Here is a 16749-nt window from a genome sequence, read left to right on the forward strand (position 1 = left end):
CCAGTCACTTGAGAAGTATATTGAGAATAATATTTCTTTTTCTTTCTGCTATAGAGGCGTTGAAAAGAGCCTAATAAAAACAATCAATATCAAGGCAGTAAACATAAGTAGAATATTCCAAAAGGGGTTGGAATTAAGGCTGATAATATAAGTTACGATACGACAATATGATTTAAAAACGACATGAATTTCGCGTTAGGGTTGAGAAAAAAGATATTCGGATCAGAATTGAGTTGACCTGAAATTGACACGAAAACACGAGTCAATTTTAGGTTAAACCCGCCTAACCCGAACACGACACGAAACTCATAAAAAAACTAAAAAATACATATATTTTTCATTACATATTTTTAATTTTATTATGAACTTGTGATATCATGATAATTATACTCAAAATCTTATACTATTATTTACTTAATTTCAATGGATGTTATTGTATTTTAATGTGTTATGAATTTTAAATTATTTTTAATATGTAAAAAACTAAATAAAAATAAAAATATACAATTTTTATGTCAATTTCGGGTTTACGGGTTAATTTCATGTCACGGGTCATTTTCGTGTCGTGTCGTGTCAACCCGTAAAGTGATCGTGTCGTGTTCATGTTGCCGTTTTTAAAAAATTTCATGTTCGGATTAACTGTAAATTTAAAAAGAAACGATCAAAATACGACACGTGACACGAATTGCCACCTCTAGTTGAAATAAAATAGTGAATATCAAGCTAAAACAAGGTTTGAGAAATGCTAACGTCACTTTTTCTGGTATTCTCTGTCACTTTTTTGTATTCACTGTTTAACACGGACTCTATTATCTCATTTTCTGTTTAAAGTTCATATGTCAAACAGTAAATACACAGAGTGACAGAAAGAGTAGTACTAACATTTTTCAACAAAATTTACATATGAAAATACTTTATTTATAGAAGTGCACTGCGGACAAGAGTAGTCACATCAAAGAACATGTACAGAAGATGTCTTATGCTTAGGCGGCTTAAGATCCAAACTGAGGAATTTTCCCCGGAAAAGGTGTTCATAAAAAATAAAAATATATAAATTATGAGAGAAGTCCATCCTTTCCATTCAATCATTGGAACTCATCCACCGACTCCAAATACTCATTTTGTAGCATCCACCGTTTCTTCTTCTTCTTAGTCTCGGATGTGGGTAAATCTAGATATGAACCACAAATATACACAAATGATTATCATGATTTTGAAATGGTTGCAATGCAAGATATATTTGAAAAGGTTGCAATGCAAGATATATTAAAGCATGAGAAATAAGCAATAATACAGTGTGGTGGGAAACGTATCAGTAAACCCAGCCAAACATGCATAAACCAGATACAGAACAATAAACATAAACATTTGAGAAAAAAAAGACTTGTTTTACTCGGTTTGATGATATTACCAGGAAAGTAATGTTGGTCAGGGTGATATTCTTCATCTATCCATTGTCATTTTTACCTTACCATTTTTTTTTTTCTTTTTACTCTCTTCGTATTTGTACTTTATTTTGTTATTTCCAAATATCAATTTTATTTCTTCACTGCCAACATAAAAGAAGTTGGCTGTCATCTCTGTATTGGCAGCCAAATCAATGAGAGATATTGGGCACGTTTAGAACTCGTTTTAAAATAATTTTATTTTTTGTATGAAAATAAAAATGAAAACGTTTTTAATCTCAGACAGAAATCATTTTTAAAAATGCGTTTGGTAATTTTATCAAGAGATTGTTTTCAATATAAAAAAACTCATTAATGTCTCTCTCTCTTTTTCTTTGCTCGAAAGAGGAGAAAACGAAAACAAAAAATGAAAAATGACTAAAAGTCGTTTTTCATTTCTCTCTCATTTCACACTAAACCAAAAAATCGTCTTCACTTCCGTTTTTGTCTTTATTGTGTCAAACGCCGTTTGAAAACGTTTTCATTTTTTTTCTCGAAAAACGTGAAAAATAAAAACGGGATCAATTCCAAATACGGTCATTAAGTCTTTAAAAATATTCCTCAAAAGCCAGTAGAACTACATAGCCATTAAAACTTGACGGCCTTAATCAAGAACCACATTAGAGATTATTTCCAATAAAGTTCTGATCATTTCGTTTTTCAACTAATATTAAAAAAGAGGAGAAAGTTGTATAAAGTATAGATTCTAACCTCCTTCAGGATAAATTGAGTTGTAATGCACCTCCGCCCAAAAGCTTAAACAAATAACTGCAACATAAACGTTAAGATTGGAAAGTTATGGATCTTTTGTGCGTGCAGTCTCTGCTAATCCAAATTGTTGGAAGAAAATGCACAACATGCAAATACAAATTGCTACATGCTTCTTGCTATTTCTCTTCATCCGCATTCTCCTCTTTTTCCTTTCCTAGCCTTAAAAAAAAAAAATCCCTCTTCCACTCTAAAGACATAAAAGGAAGTTTAAATAAGCAACTATACTACCTTTTCTTGACTTTTCAACATTGGGAAGAATCTCAATGTAGCAGGTTTCCTTGAAAGAAGTCATGACAAATATTTTAACTCCATACTGCAATCGTGAATACAATTAGGAATAGAAGATTATATATATATTACTAACTAATAACAACACAAGTATAAATTCTATTGATCCTGAAGCATATGATAATCACGGGAAGTTGCTCGAGCATACCGAATCTGCGGCAGCCTGTAATGTAACATGATCCCCCCATTCACCGCTCCTATTTTCATCAAGATGAAGCAAAAGCTATGTAAGAGTTTATCAATCAAACAAATGATCAAGTCAACTAGGAACAGGCAAATACTTGGACATCTTCTCCAAATAGTCACCATAAGCCATTGGGACGTATCCTTCATATGTATCTGGGTATGACTTAAGCTGATCTTTCAAGAAAATTGCAGCAAAAGACAAGTTAAATACAAGTCTATTGAAGTAACACCAGAATAACTCAAATTTCGTGGTAAAAAGCTAACATGCTGGCCATAGTTAATGTCGGCATACCTGATTGACAACTTGTTGTCTCACAAACTCGTGGTGCTCTGGAGTACGATAAAACTGATCTGACAGAGCACGGAACTGGGAAAAATGCAGTACTTATAAGACCCCAGATCAATTTTACATCATCCTTCGTAATATATAATACACAAATTTCACAAAAACAGGGCAGTCAATCAGAAGAATAAAGAGACAAAATTTTTTATCCTATCTTATAAGCAATAAGCATCTGAATAAATTTGATTTACATTCACACTACTTGCTTGGTACTTGCGACAGTAAATTGCAACATAACCGTTGGAACTTTAGAAATGGATAAACAATTAGGTAAGAGTTCCAAGATGTTACAACCATCTTGAATCAATAACAGAAAACTCTCTCTGTATCTAAGCTTCATGTGATTGATTTTGGGATATTGACGGTTTCCTGATTACGAAAATTCCAGACTTAAACTAATTGGACGAACGGAGTGATTATAAACAGAGGGAAAGTTCAATAGACTAAAGAAATACTGTTTTAGATACGAGACATTAGTTCAGAGCATTTATACTACATTTCTGCCAAATTATTATACTAGATCAAGCATTTACTACGATTCTACAATTTTTATCTCACTTGTCACGAACAAGTAGACATTTAATCATGCCAATCCTTTCAAGAAAAAGGTTAATTCCTGCATTACAAAAAAGGTTAATTTCTGATTGCATGAGCTTTTGCATTTTATGTTAGCAAGAATTTAGTTAAAAGCAAAAAGCTCACAACATCATGTAACAACGGCGCAATAAAGTATAAACCGCGTGAAGAGAAATAAAAATAATAACCTGACAGTTACCATCTCCTTGAACCCTACGTTCAACCCACTTTCCACACTGCAACCTACAGACATATCCAGCATTTAGATTCTACGTTGAAGTTAGGTAATAAGTATATAACCCTTGAATCAATGACATGTGAAATTAGAAAAACACAAGATCAATAGCCTATACAATCTCTGGTATTGCGTGATAAGATACTATTATTTCATCAATTGTAGCTGAAGGGATGTGGATATTTTGTCTCTTTTAGAATATATGTCCGCATGTTTGAATAAGCATCATAGATGTTTGTTACAACTTACAAGTTATTTTATCCTGAACTAAGTTCACAAGTGAGGCACACTAGTAAGCCAACCGTGATAAGTGTGGTCAAACACATGTAATTAGAAATCAACAAGACAACTTTACTCAGTTGACATGGTGGAACTAGAAGCTAAAACCTATTCTAGTAGGCTTTAATGCAGAAGTATCTTTACAAAAAAAATCTAGAAAATATCATCAGATGAGCGAAAAAAATACCTGTCTAAAAGCCTTTGATGATCTACAGTTGCTTCATCAACCGAGGGTATTTCACCATTGGTTCTAGGAACATGCTGCAACAAACCAGCAACATAAAAGAGCAATTACAGTCTGAGAATGCTGTAGTCATAAGCACGCATGCATATAAGCCCCATCACCAAGAGGAAAAACAAAGATGAAAAAAATGATGAGTTAAAAATCATCCTGTATTGAATGCAAGCATCATCTCGGTTCCTGTTTTATTTGTAACCTTACGGAGACATAGTTCACCACAGGCAACAAAACAATTAAATTTTGAAGTATGAGTCTGACAAACAATACAACGGCGTTAAATAATTCTTAGTTATTCAACAACTATTATCCTCAACCTTTGTCATAAAAGTATAATACAGCCTCATAAAATAGTAGAGAACCCAATACGTGGTAAGAAAGAATTTTTCTTACAAGATAAATCAAAGCATGAAATGTCATCACAAGTCTACACTCAATTTAGCTGGAGGCTTTCACATGACATGAGCTACAAAATTCATAACTACCCCCAATATGAATCCATTTGTAAAAGAACTTAATAAGAAAGTTTTATTGGCAAAGTAACTTCCCAAAAAATTTTAATGGCAAAAGGTCTATGGAACGACCAGGAATAACCACTTTTTACAAAAAAAAAAAAAAAAAAAAAAAAAAAAAAAAAAAAAAAAACGATTACACAGTCGTTTTGTAAACATTAAAAAGATCATTTTGCTAAATTCACTTTGTCGGGACTCATCCTATCAAACTTCACCCGCATAACAAAACAAACACTTGTTACTGCACTTACAGGAATGGGAACCATCTGGTTCAACCTTTTCCCCACTTCTCCAACGAGAGCAAACTCATCTATAAGCCCCAGCGAATACAGCCACTCATCCGCACAGTACGAAACCTCTTCCGGGCAAGAAGGCTCATCATCATCCGCCCCTTCCTGACCACTCTCCTTTCCTGCAATGTCCACCCACCGAAATTAGCTACCAAAACAATGCATAACTCTAAAAACCAAACAAATTCGAATCCGCGTTCTTTACCGCATCCATAATTCTCCGCTGCGGATTCATCCGATTCGGGCCAATCCTGCGAAAATCCCGACACTTGCAAATGTTCAATCCCTTCTTCATCTGTAGATCCGGGCTCATCCAAAATTGCAAGTTGAGACAGTTCCTCTTGCAGAGCATGAGCAATAACCTCATCATTCTCAACATTTCTACTATCAGAATCCGAATCATAACTTTCTTGTTTGAAATACTCAGCCTGATGATAGTAATCACTATCACAATCGTCTTGAATTACAGTTCCAAGATATCCACAGTTAGAGTAAGGGTCACTATCAAATAGCTGAAGACCCCACCGTACCACATCAGGATCTTGCTCGTAGGTAAGCATTTTTCTCACACTTTATATATATATATATTTATTTGTACAAATCAACGGTGAACACAATACTGGCGCAAAATCTAGTCTTCTTGCATCATCGTCGCCAACTTTCCTGCGAAACAAACATCAGGAAAAATACATTCAACATGCCAAAAAAGAAAAAAGAAAAAAAGAATAGAGATATGAATTTCATCAAATCATCATAGTTCTGTGATCGAATCGGAGTACCTTCCGAGTGAGTCAGATCAACGGTCTACGTCCGATCCAGACAGAACAATGGCGCTCCGAAATTTGTATGAGATAAATTAATAATTTTTTTTTTTTTAAATACACTCTTTTTGGGCACAATAAAATAAAAATAAGTAAATAATGTAACGGAGAGCTTGGGTAACAAGCGGACTCGAGACGCCACAAAAGAGAGAAGTGAAGTGAAGTGAAGTGAAGAGAAAAGAAAGAAGATGAGAATAATATGAGAGAAGGCCCAACTTGGAAGAGACGGACGTCACGAGGTTTTTGTTGGCTACTTGACAGTTCATAGTGTTCCCGGGCTCCAGTCTCCCAGATATTCTCTCCATTCTGAGAGTTTTGTTGTTTGTATTTGCCCTATTCTTATTCCTGCCCTCAAAAGAATATTTTACTTGAATTCATCAAATTAATTTTGATTTAAATTATTCTAATAAAACCGTCCACTTCACTAATTTAAATTTAAAATTTGAGTTTTACTTCAGTAAAAAGCTCTCAGAAACAATCACATCTAATTTTTTTACTACAGTAAAAAACTCTCACATAAAATCACATCTCAACTCGAATTAAAAACTCAAATCAGTGAACTAAACGGGCCCATAATATTCTACTACTTTTTTGACATTTTCCATCACAAAAAGCCGTGAAATTTTGTCATTTGATTTTAAAGCTGGATTTTAAGATATTTCTTGGGGTGTTACCAAAAAACTTAAATATATATTTTTTTTTATATATTTTGAGGTTTTTTCTCTTTAAAAATAAATTATCGTTTTTAAATTATCGGCAGTTTTTTATTTTTTAATTGTTATATGTGTATTAAATCTGTTTATTCTAAATATTTTTTTAATTTAATGAGATTTTGATTAGATTTAACGGTCAAAATTGAAATTTTCGGTAGGCAGACTATCGGAAAAACTCACTTATTTTTTGGCCTCGTTCGTTTTGCGGATTCGAGTTTTCAATTCGAGCTGAGATGTGACATTTTTTTTAGAGCTTTTAACTGTAGCAGGAAAAGTTAAATGTGACATTTTTTAAGAGCTTTTAATTGTAAAAATCTATAATTAAAAATTCAAATCGGTGAAATTAACGACATATTTATATTTTAGGTTCCTTTATTTATTTATGGCCCTAATCTTGAACTTATATTATATTATTTCTTAGGTACGAGGTTGGATGGACATTGGATATGGTCTTTTTGCTATGACATAAACATAGATAGTTCGGTAGATGTCTTTTTCAGTGACATATTTTTTCCTAAAGTTTTTCTGCGAGTATCTTTGAAAGGCGAATAATAGAGTATAGACCGTTTTTGCTGAGTGACATGCTTTTTTATTTTTATTTTTTATATATATATAATTTGCTGAGTGACATGTTAGATGATGACATTGACGCTACAAAGGTGACCCATGTCGTGCCTTTTAATATGTGGCATCACTAAACAAATTTGTCTAATACGTGGTTGTTAATTGTTTTTGAGCTAAATAGGAAAAAGAGGATATCATTGTTTTGAGCTACAACAATATAATTGCAGTAAAAACGAGTTCATCAGTACCAGTGTACGGACTCGGACATGTCCGAAAATATACACTCTCCTACCTGCTCGCCGCCGTAGAGAAGTCGTTCCCCGCCGTTCGTCAGAATTTTTTTGAATTTTTTGACAATACCCGAAGTTGCCCGAATTTGTTTTTACCGTTGGCCCGAAAAATGCCCGAATTTTGAACAAAACGAGTCTTTTTGCCCGAACCTGAATTTTACCTGAAAATTTAAACCCAACGGTCGGATTTCTTACCGTTGCCTGACCTGCCCGATTTTTGCCGAACTACCCGAAAATATACTAGTCGTTGGACTCGAATTTTTGGGGGAAATTTTTTTTTTTTTCAACCCAAAAATTTTCCTATAAATACCCCCCTTCCCCAACCATTTTCCTCACCTAAAAACTCTCATTCTCTCTCAATTTCTCTTAATCTCTCTTAATCTCTCTCAAATCTCTCTTAATCTCTCTCAAATCTCTCTTAATCTCGCTTAAATCTCTCTCGATCTCTCTTAAGCTCTCTCAAAGCGCTCTCAATCTCTCTTATTTTCCATAATGGCTTCTTCTGGTTATGGTGGTGATATTCCTATTGATGTCCAATCCAACATCGAAGAAGGGCAATTTCTTAATATTTTTCAAACGCAGGAATCGCAAACTATGGAAAGAGTTGCTGATGAAACTGCAAATCCGACCCCTGGTGGACGTACTAGAGGTCAGGGACGTAATGGTGGTGGCACAAGTGGCCGTAGAGGAGAGGCAAGTGGTAGTGCTAGTGCAAGTGTTGCAAGTTCTAAGAAGAAATGCAAGCGCACCTCAGCAGTTTGGGAGCACTTCAACACATTCGAGGAGGTCGATAATAACGGTAACATTAAATACGTAGCTCAATGTAAATATTGTGGTGAGAAATTACAAGGTAACACTATTCACGATACTACACACTTAAGAAGACACTCTGAAAAGTGTCTTCAAAAGCAAGGAGGCGGAGCTGATCTCCACCAAACGCAATTATCGTTTGATCGCCAAACCGGCGGTCTAAGCACGTGAAAATACGATCCGCAAGTTGATCATATGATTAAAATTGTACATAATCCTAATGCACAATTTTTTTCTAGAACTACTCTTAGGAAAGATGCATTAAAATTATATAAACAAGAAAAAGATATTTGGTCCGCCGTTGCCAACAAGGATTATTTAGCTGTAACCGGACATTATTATAAAGGTTTTGATTTGGATAAGGGAATCTTAGGTTTTAAATGTGTTATATGATCACATACTGCCAATTTAATATATAACACAATTTTATCTGTTATTGATGAATATAGTTTAAGAGATAGAATAATGGTCATAACATTGGATAATGCAACTGCAAATACTAAAGCAATAGAACTTTTTGAACTTGATTTAAGTTTATTTGGTAATAATGATATTTTCCACCAACGTTGTGCATGTCATATAATTAATTTAATAGTAAAGTCCAGTTTAAAATCAATGTCAAGTCATATTAAAAGAATTAGAGATAACATTGCTTAGATTCAAGGTAGTAATCAAAGAATACAAGATTGGTTTAGATTTCTACAAGCATGTAATCAAAATCCTAGAGCATTAGCCTTAGATATGCCCATAAGATAGAACTCCACTTACATAATGCTTGAACAATGCATCCCCTATAAAGATGCTATAACAAATTATGTTAGTGCAAAATTAGGAACATGATTTATAGATGAAACTGATTGGCAAATTGGTGAACTTTTGTATAACTTTTTAGGTAGATTCACGAAGTTACCTTAAAGCTTAGTGGAACTTATTACCCAACTTCACCATTAGCGTTAGGAGAACTTTTAAGAATGTCTATTTTATTTAGTAAATTTAGGACACACGAGGTTTTAGGAGTTCCTATCGCCTTTATGGAAAAGAAGTTTAAAAAATATTGGTCTAAATTACTCATGTTGTAACATTACTCATTAGATCACTTGAGAGATTTTTTAGAGGCTATTGATAAAAGATTCCTGAGAGCAAAAATTGTTTAATTCTCAAGAACAATTTTTTCTTTGGCTCTTTATGATTGGAAGGAGATCAAGAATACCTAGAGGAGATTAAACGACGTGTGCCCACCCGTACACCGATTGTGGAAACGAGAATAGCAAAGAAGACCAGTTGGTTGAGGCTCTTCCGGTTGCTGTTTGGAACGCTTAGATCTGTCAGACGTGCAGTTTCCTGAAATCTCAAAATGTATGTTTTAGATCTTTAGTATTTATGTTATATAGCATCATGAGCATGTTCTTGTTTGGCTTTGACGTTGATTAAAATTTTTAAATTCCGCTGCGCACTCGATGCCATTAATTTTCCAATAGGATCTTCATCAAGAGGTGGCGGCAACAGTGGCGGCTTCAACGAGTTAATGGCGTACCTGAGTGAGGGCTTAGTTATAGACAATAGTGACTTAGTTATAGACAGTAGTGAAATGTTTGACTTGGTTGAGTGGTGGAGGGCACGAGCATTAACTTGGCCGATCCTAACACGACTGATAATGGATATTTTTTCAATCCCGGTCTCCACCGGATTTGGTTCAGTGGTGGAAGGCATACGTATTAACTTGGCCGATCCTAACACGACTGGTAATGAATATTTTTTCGATCCCAATCTCCACTGTTGCAGCCGAACAAACATTCAGTGCAACCGGCCGAATACTTGAAGAATGGGGAAACGCATTGCAATAGGATATTATTGAAGCTTTGGTGTGCATCAAGGATTAAGATCGTTCCGACCAATGCTTACACGATACAATCTCACTGGCAAGCCAAGAATGGATCGACGAATTTAATAGATTAACTTTTAATTTTCAAGACGATCATTCTGCTTCAAATTAAATTTTATTATTCTAATTTGTAAATATTTATTTACTTTGTAATTTCTAATTTGTATAGTGTTATTGTAATCTTGTATAGACTTTGTAAGTTCGTCAAATTTGTACATCGTCTTACAATGATTGCACTCTTTTTTCCTTACTAAGTTTTTATCTCAATTGAGTTTTTCTTGGTAAGGTTTTTAACGAGACAATCATGAATTACAATTTAAAAATCAATAAAGAAATAATTTTTTTTATATAATTCGTGTGTTCATTTCAAATTTTAAATTATAATATATATATAATATAAAAATATTACAAAATTTGGACATTTTCGGTCGGGCAACGGGCAGCTCAACCAGGCATCGGGCACATTGTAGTTATACAAATACTTATACAACATAAAAATATAATATAAAAAAATTTTGAAATTTGGGCAGCCGGTCGGGCATCGGGCAACCCGACCGGGCACGGGCAGGCACTTCCTGCCCGAAGCCCGTCCATGGGCAATTTTTGGGTCGGGTCGGGCAGCCCGAATGTTCGGGCAGTTCAGATTCGGTACTCGGGCAAAAATTTAGACTTTTCGGTGGTCACGGGCGGCCCGTCTAAAGTTTCAGCACTAATCAGTACATATCTTTTCTTGTTTGGACGTAATTAAATATTTGACAGGATTTGTGTGCTTAACTGCACTGACCGAGCTACATAACTGTTAGGAGAGAATTTAGTAACAATATTTAACCTAAAACCTTTTATCGTTCTCTCTCGTGAATCTTTAAGGACTTGTTAGGTTTATGGGTTCAAACTAAGTATTTTGAATTAGAATTTAAATTTTTAAATTTTTAAATTTTTGTGAGAGATAACACTATAACAAAATTTTTAAAATTTAAATTTTTATGAAAAAAAACATTGTATTAAAATTTTGAACCGGAGTTTAAATCCTCTACAAACCAAACCTTAAAAATATTTATGGTTGGGACCTGCAAAAAACACTCTAAGTTCAATTCATAAAACAAACACCATTAATCCGACATGCGCCATATGAGCCCCCATCAATTTACTGGTGAACTAATAAGTTGGGTATTCTCAGCCCACAAGCAAAACCAATGGTTTCTTAGAAAAAGAGAATGCTAGACTTAGGTCAATCAACATAGAGTAAGGTGGGACATGGCTTGAGTTTGAAAAGTATAATTTTAGGGTACATTTAGAAGGTATAGTCAAATCATGATTCTTAATTCGGACATTTGAAATTTAAATTTTTTTTGAGAGAAAAATACTGTGGCAGAATCAATAATTTGAGTTTGAGTATATGAAAAAAATGAGACATTATGTGATTCAATTGTTCTTTGTCGTGAATCTTTAAGAATACATTAGTTATCACCCAACTTTATTTATTTATTTATTTATTTGTGTTTTTATGAGTAACTTTTCTTAATTTAATACTAGAAGTAGTTTTAATTATTATTTTTTCTCAATAGATAGAGTTTTGGCTTAAAATAGGTTTTAATCTTTCAAATGTAGTGTCACTTCAGCTTTTTCATTTATTTAGTAAAACAAGTGTTAAATTTTCTAACGTTTTATGGTTCATGAGATGAAGTGAAATGTAACCTAAGTTTGGGGGATTCACAAAATTTTTCCTATCAAGTTTAATGTCACACTAAGTCTTAGTTTTTTTTGTCCATCTAAGTAACAGAAGGAGAATGTCTAAGATCTTTTGGTATAATGACATGAGAAGGAAGAGGGGGAGGATTTTGAGTCGAGGTCTGTGAGTACAATCCTACTTGTAATCTTTATTTTAATTAATAGAATGATGTGTGTTTTTGTTTTTATGTGACAAAGGGAGAACTCTGTTAACATTTTGAAGGTCAAGGAAAGTGGTTGACATTTCTTTTTAACTTTGGGGCCAAGTGAAAAAGTGGTTTATGTTTAGGGAACTTATGAATCCATCCAAAAGAACTATAGAAGCAAAAAAAATTGAATGGGGCTGTAACACCACCTATCAGGGAACGAATCCCTCTACCAAATGTTCTCAAGTTATGTTAGGTGTCATTACTCTTTTAATACTTATTTTTAACTTATCTTGAGCTTTCTTTAGATTGGTAACATTAAAATGTGGGATAAATTTGAACTTTTTAAGACTTTTTTGCGCAATGGTACAAAAACATGATTTTCGTATTTCTCTTGACTAATTTCCCATATATACAGTATAACACATATCTAAAAAATAGATCCAACAGTTCTTACAAACAAAAACAAGAGCATAGTAAATAGTAGGGGTGAAAGAAATCACCCTAAACCCGACTACCCGACCCTACCCGAAAATATAGGGTTTTTTTTTTCTGTTTAAAATCAGCCCAACCCGCAATGGGCGGGTAAGGTCGTGAGCCCAAGGCCATTACCCCGCTTAACCCTACCCGGCCCAAAATAACCTTCTGCACTTAAAAAAAAACCCTACATCACCTACCTCTCTCTTTCTCTCTCTATCTCTCTAGAAACACGCTAAAGTGAACGAAAGCGTTCTTTTTCCACCATAAAGAACTCTTATTTCTTGGCCATATCACTTCTTAAATGTGAATGCTTAATGGGTTTTCTTCACTTTCCATTCACAACCATGTTCACAGTTTAGAAAAGGATATTGGGGTTTTCTTTACTCTGGTTCATTGATTTTCTGAAATGGGTTTTTGAGGAGCTTTGCTCAGAAGCAAATTTTTGGCAGTTTCGGGAGTGTTTGTTTGTTTCTTGGGATTTTAGTGCAATTTCGACGTGAGGAGCATTTATGGAGTTTATTTAGTAGCTTTGCTTTGCTTTGGGATGTTTATTTGCTCTTCATGCTAGGATGATTCAGAGAATGCTAGGAAGAATGTCACACTTAAAATTTAGAGTTGGTTTACCTGAAGTAATCTGGCCGACCTGAGGTTACCCGAGGTAACCGAATGGTATACGGGTTCTAAAATTAATTAACTATTACGGGCCAACATTTTCTCAGGCCGATGATTGCGGGCCGGCCCAAAACAAGCCCAAAAACTGACCCTACCCAGCCGACTTTCACCCATAGTAAATAGTTAGTAACTCAGGGCCTCAAACATGTCAGCATCGTCCATATACAAAAGTCCTGGTACTGAGGATGACGCCAGCCAACCACCAAAATAATGTACATCTAATGCTGGGATGTGTCTTCATCTGCATCACCATAAATAAGTGAGCTAAAGCTCAGTAAGTAAAATAAATGCATGAATAAGTAATTTGAACATATAACATCACATCTTAACTGCATCCTTTCCTATTGTTCCATTTCCATTTCGTATAACATTAATTATTCATTTTGTTACCTTTTTATTTCATCACTTGTATGCACAGTTGCCGTGGTTATATCATTTTCTCTTTTTTTAAGACCTTGTGGCCATTATTAATAGCATCATGTGTCTCCGAGAGACTTAGTGGTCTCAGACCTTATGACTTTCACAATGATTATCATATGTCTCACAGAGACTTAGTGGTCCCATACCTTGTGGCCAAGTAAATATCATATGTCTCCCAGAGACTTAGTGGTCCCAGTCCTTAGGGCCAAGTAAATATCATATGTCTCCGAGAGACTTAGTGGTCCTTACTATCCCCATCGGGATTGTTTTAGCCTCATTACTAATCACTACGAATTATCACTCCTTTTATTACTTTGGTGAATGTTTATCAACTCATTCCTTATATAGCATTTTCTTGTATTTTGTACCATGTACATACTTTATGCATTATAAATATACATCACATAATCAAGTATCACAAATGTACTTTGCACAATTATTATGGTGATACAGGTGATATTCTACTTATCTCGCACCGTATGACAGAAAGTATGACTTTAGGGTTCCTCTTGGTGGATCTGATGTGAACAACTGTAATGTTGGGTATTTAAATGTATTGTCATTAGTTTTGTGATTAATGACTTTGTTCCTTCTAAAATAACTTAAACTATAGCCTAAAATGGCTCAACAAATTACACCTTTCATTTAAAGCCTCTAAAAACACCATTTTTCTAAATTTTCTATAACTTAAAGATTTTACTTAAAAATATTCCATTAAAAAGAGTCATTTGGGTGAAAATAGCCAATTTTGGTAAGATATGTAAAAAATGTCCAATTCAAACTTAGAACAGCTTAAAATGACTAATAATCAGAAAAACGGGTCAAAAATCTAATTTTGGCGCATACTTGGCTCAACCGTGCGCGCAAGTGGGCACCAAGGCACCAACCGTGCACACACAGCACGCATAGGGCTACACAGTGCGCGTAGGGCTGCTAGCGACCCATGCTACGCTCACAGGGGCTACCAGCGCCCCACTGGTGTGCTCACAGGGCCTGCTGCAACATGCTGGGCGCCCACAGCATGTAGCATGGTGCGCCCAGCCACCCAAAACAGCCCAAATGACCTCTAAACCTCTCCAAACCATTTTTAAAAATTTTGCGAGAGGTTCTCCTACATTTTAACACTCATCAAAGCTTAAAATACCTGTTAATCTCCTAAAATAAATGAATATCACACAATAAGCCTATATTAGAAAATTATCACAAAATCACCAAAATTATCAGGAACCAACCTTAATTTTAAAATCATAACTCCCAAACAACACAGACATTTCCAAAACGGTTTTGGGAGCATTTAGTCAACATATAAAGTGAGCTATCGTCAAACTTTCAGCTTCATTTGAGCTTCATAGCCTAGGTAAATAAATAAAAATATGAAGCATAATGAAAACTGACCTGAATCTGGACAGCTCCAAGAAAACAAGCTTTAAACCACCATCTTCCAATTGAATTAGCTCCAATAATTTTTATAGGCTTCAATCTAACATATTAAAGATCTCATATCTCAAAAATCATGACCTTACTATAAATAAAACCATCTGAATCATCATCAAAACATAACCAAACCAAAACTGTCTCTTACCTTGATCTAGTTTAGGTTTTTTCTTGTGAGTCTCCCACCTCCAATTCAAATGATTAGCTCCTAAACCTCTTATAAACTCTTGGAGCATACCCTAAAACAATCCCAAAGGATTAGAGCACGGGCTTATCACCAATCTTGAGAGAAACTAAACTAAAATCACAAAATTCTCCTTTCCTTACACTAGTTTCAATCTCTTGGTGTTCCTATGATCAATCCTTCATCAAACCACTTGGAATTGCTTTGGTTTTCTTAAGAAATGACTGGAGAAGCACTTTGGAACCAGAGGAGGGTCGGACTAGATGGTTTTGGGGCTGATTCCTCTTCTCCTCCTTGCTTAACACTTCAAAGAGACAAATAGGCATCTCAATTTACTTAACCACGAAGCACTCTCATCTCTTATAATCTAATATCACCATAAGCAGCTCTCTCACCACCTTCTCTTGCACACAACACTCACATAAATTCTCAAAGTATGAACAAGGTCTTAGCCAATCATTTTGCCTATTAAATTTAGTGTACATGACAAATCCTAACTTTACATCTCCCATACTTTTCATTTAATTTTAAACATCTAACATAATCACTTTCTATTTCATTCTTACCCTAATTATTAGGATCCATAATTCATTTAGAACCTTAATAAAATCTCAATTTGATTCCACAAACTCGAATACCAAAATATGCTTAATTTAAGGCTTCTAAAGTAACACGATCATTAAACCCTTATCATCATCCCTTTTTAAACCTTATTTCAACCTTAGAATCACCTTAAGTAGTCTCTTTGGCACATTAACTCAAGTCCAAACCTTTTCACACATCACACCAATATGTATATTTTCATTAAACTTGCCTTAAAGCCCCATTAGAACTCCATATTTTACTTTTTAGTAACTCTTGTAAATATCATTAAGAACAAGTTGTTGTCCATTTTCCAACTTACCGGATCCTTCGCTTATATAATGAACATATCAATATATAATTCACTTCAAATTATAATGCACTTCAAATTATAATGCACACCATTATAATAAATAACTAACTGTATATAAAATGACGTATTCATGTATTATATGCATGATATTTAAAATATTATAAAATGTATTGACTAAAGAGTATGTGAGAATTTTGGATATGACAGGGGCACATCCAACGGTCAAAATTATGACGTTCTCTCTCCTCCCATGAACTTCGCCAACTCTTCCTCCCCGCCATTTCTTCCCCCCAAAAAACCAGCTTTCCTCTTCCATTCTAATCCTCCAATTCCCATCCCTTTCTCTCTTTCTCTCTCTAACACACTTTCTCTCACCAAAATTCCACCCACTTTCTCTCTCTTCACCACCATCGAATTCCCATTCTCCCCTCAACATCGTAAATTTCTCACTGCCTTTCCACACATGATCCGCATGCTCGTCTTCTCCAGACCTTAACGAGCTCGAGATTTGTGCCCTAGTCTCGACATTTTCAGGCGATCGATCGAC

General features: G+C 34.7%; 1 protein-coding gene across 1 annotated transcript; it reads right to left on the reverse strand.

Annotated features, from left to right (window-relative positions):
• Nucleotides 1-934: 934 nt before the first annotated feature.
• On the reverse strand, nucleotides 935-6249 carry LOC21390896. Its single transcript, XM_010111176.2, has 11 exons — nucleotides 5943-6249; nucleotides 5369-5826; nucleotides 5125-5285; nucleotides 4311-4384; nucleotides 3798-3852; nucleotides 2983-3057; nucleotides 2786-2859; nucleotides 2653-2701; nucleotides 2445-2529; nucleotides 2157-2213; nucleotides 935-1171 (listed from the first exon to the last, which is right to left on the reverse strand). Exons 2-11 carry the CDS (start codon nucleotides 5721-5723, stop codon nucleotides 1086-1088), a joined length of 1071 nt encoding a protein of 356 aa, XP_010109478.1. The 5' UTR covers nucleotides 5724-5826; nucleotides 5943-6249; the 3' UTR covers nucleotides 935-1085.
• Between the last annotated feature and the right edge of the window lie 10500 nt (nucleotides 6250-16749).

The sequence above is a fragment of the Morus notabilis genome, unplaced genomic scaffold, assembly GCF_000414095.1.
Source record: "Morus notabilis unplaced genomic scaffold, ASM41409v2 Scaffold520, whole genome shotgun sequence".
NCBI classification, from domain to species: Eukaryota; Viridiplantae; Streptophyta; class Magnoliopsida; order Rosales; family Moraceae; genus Morus; species Morus notabilis.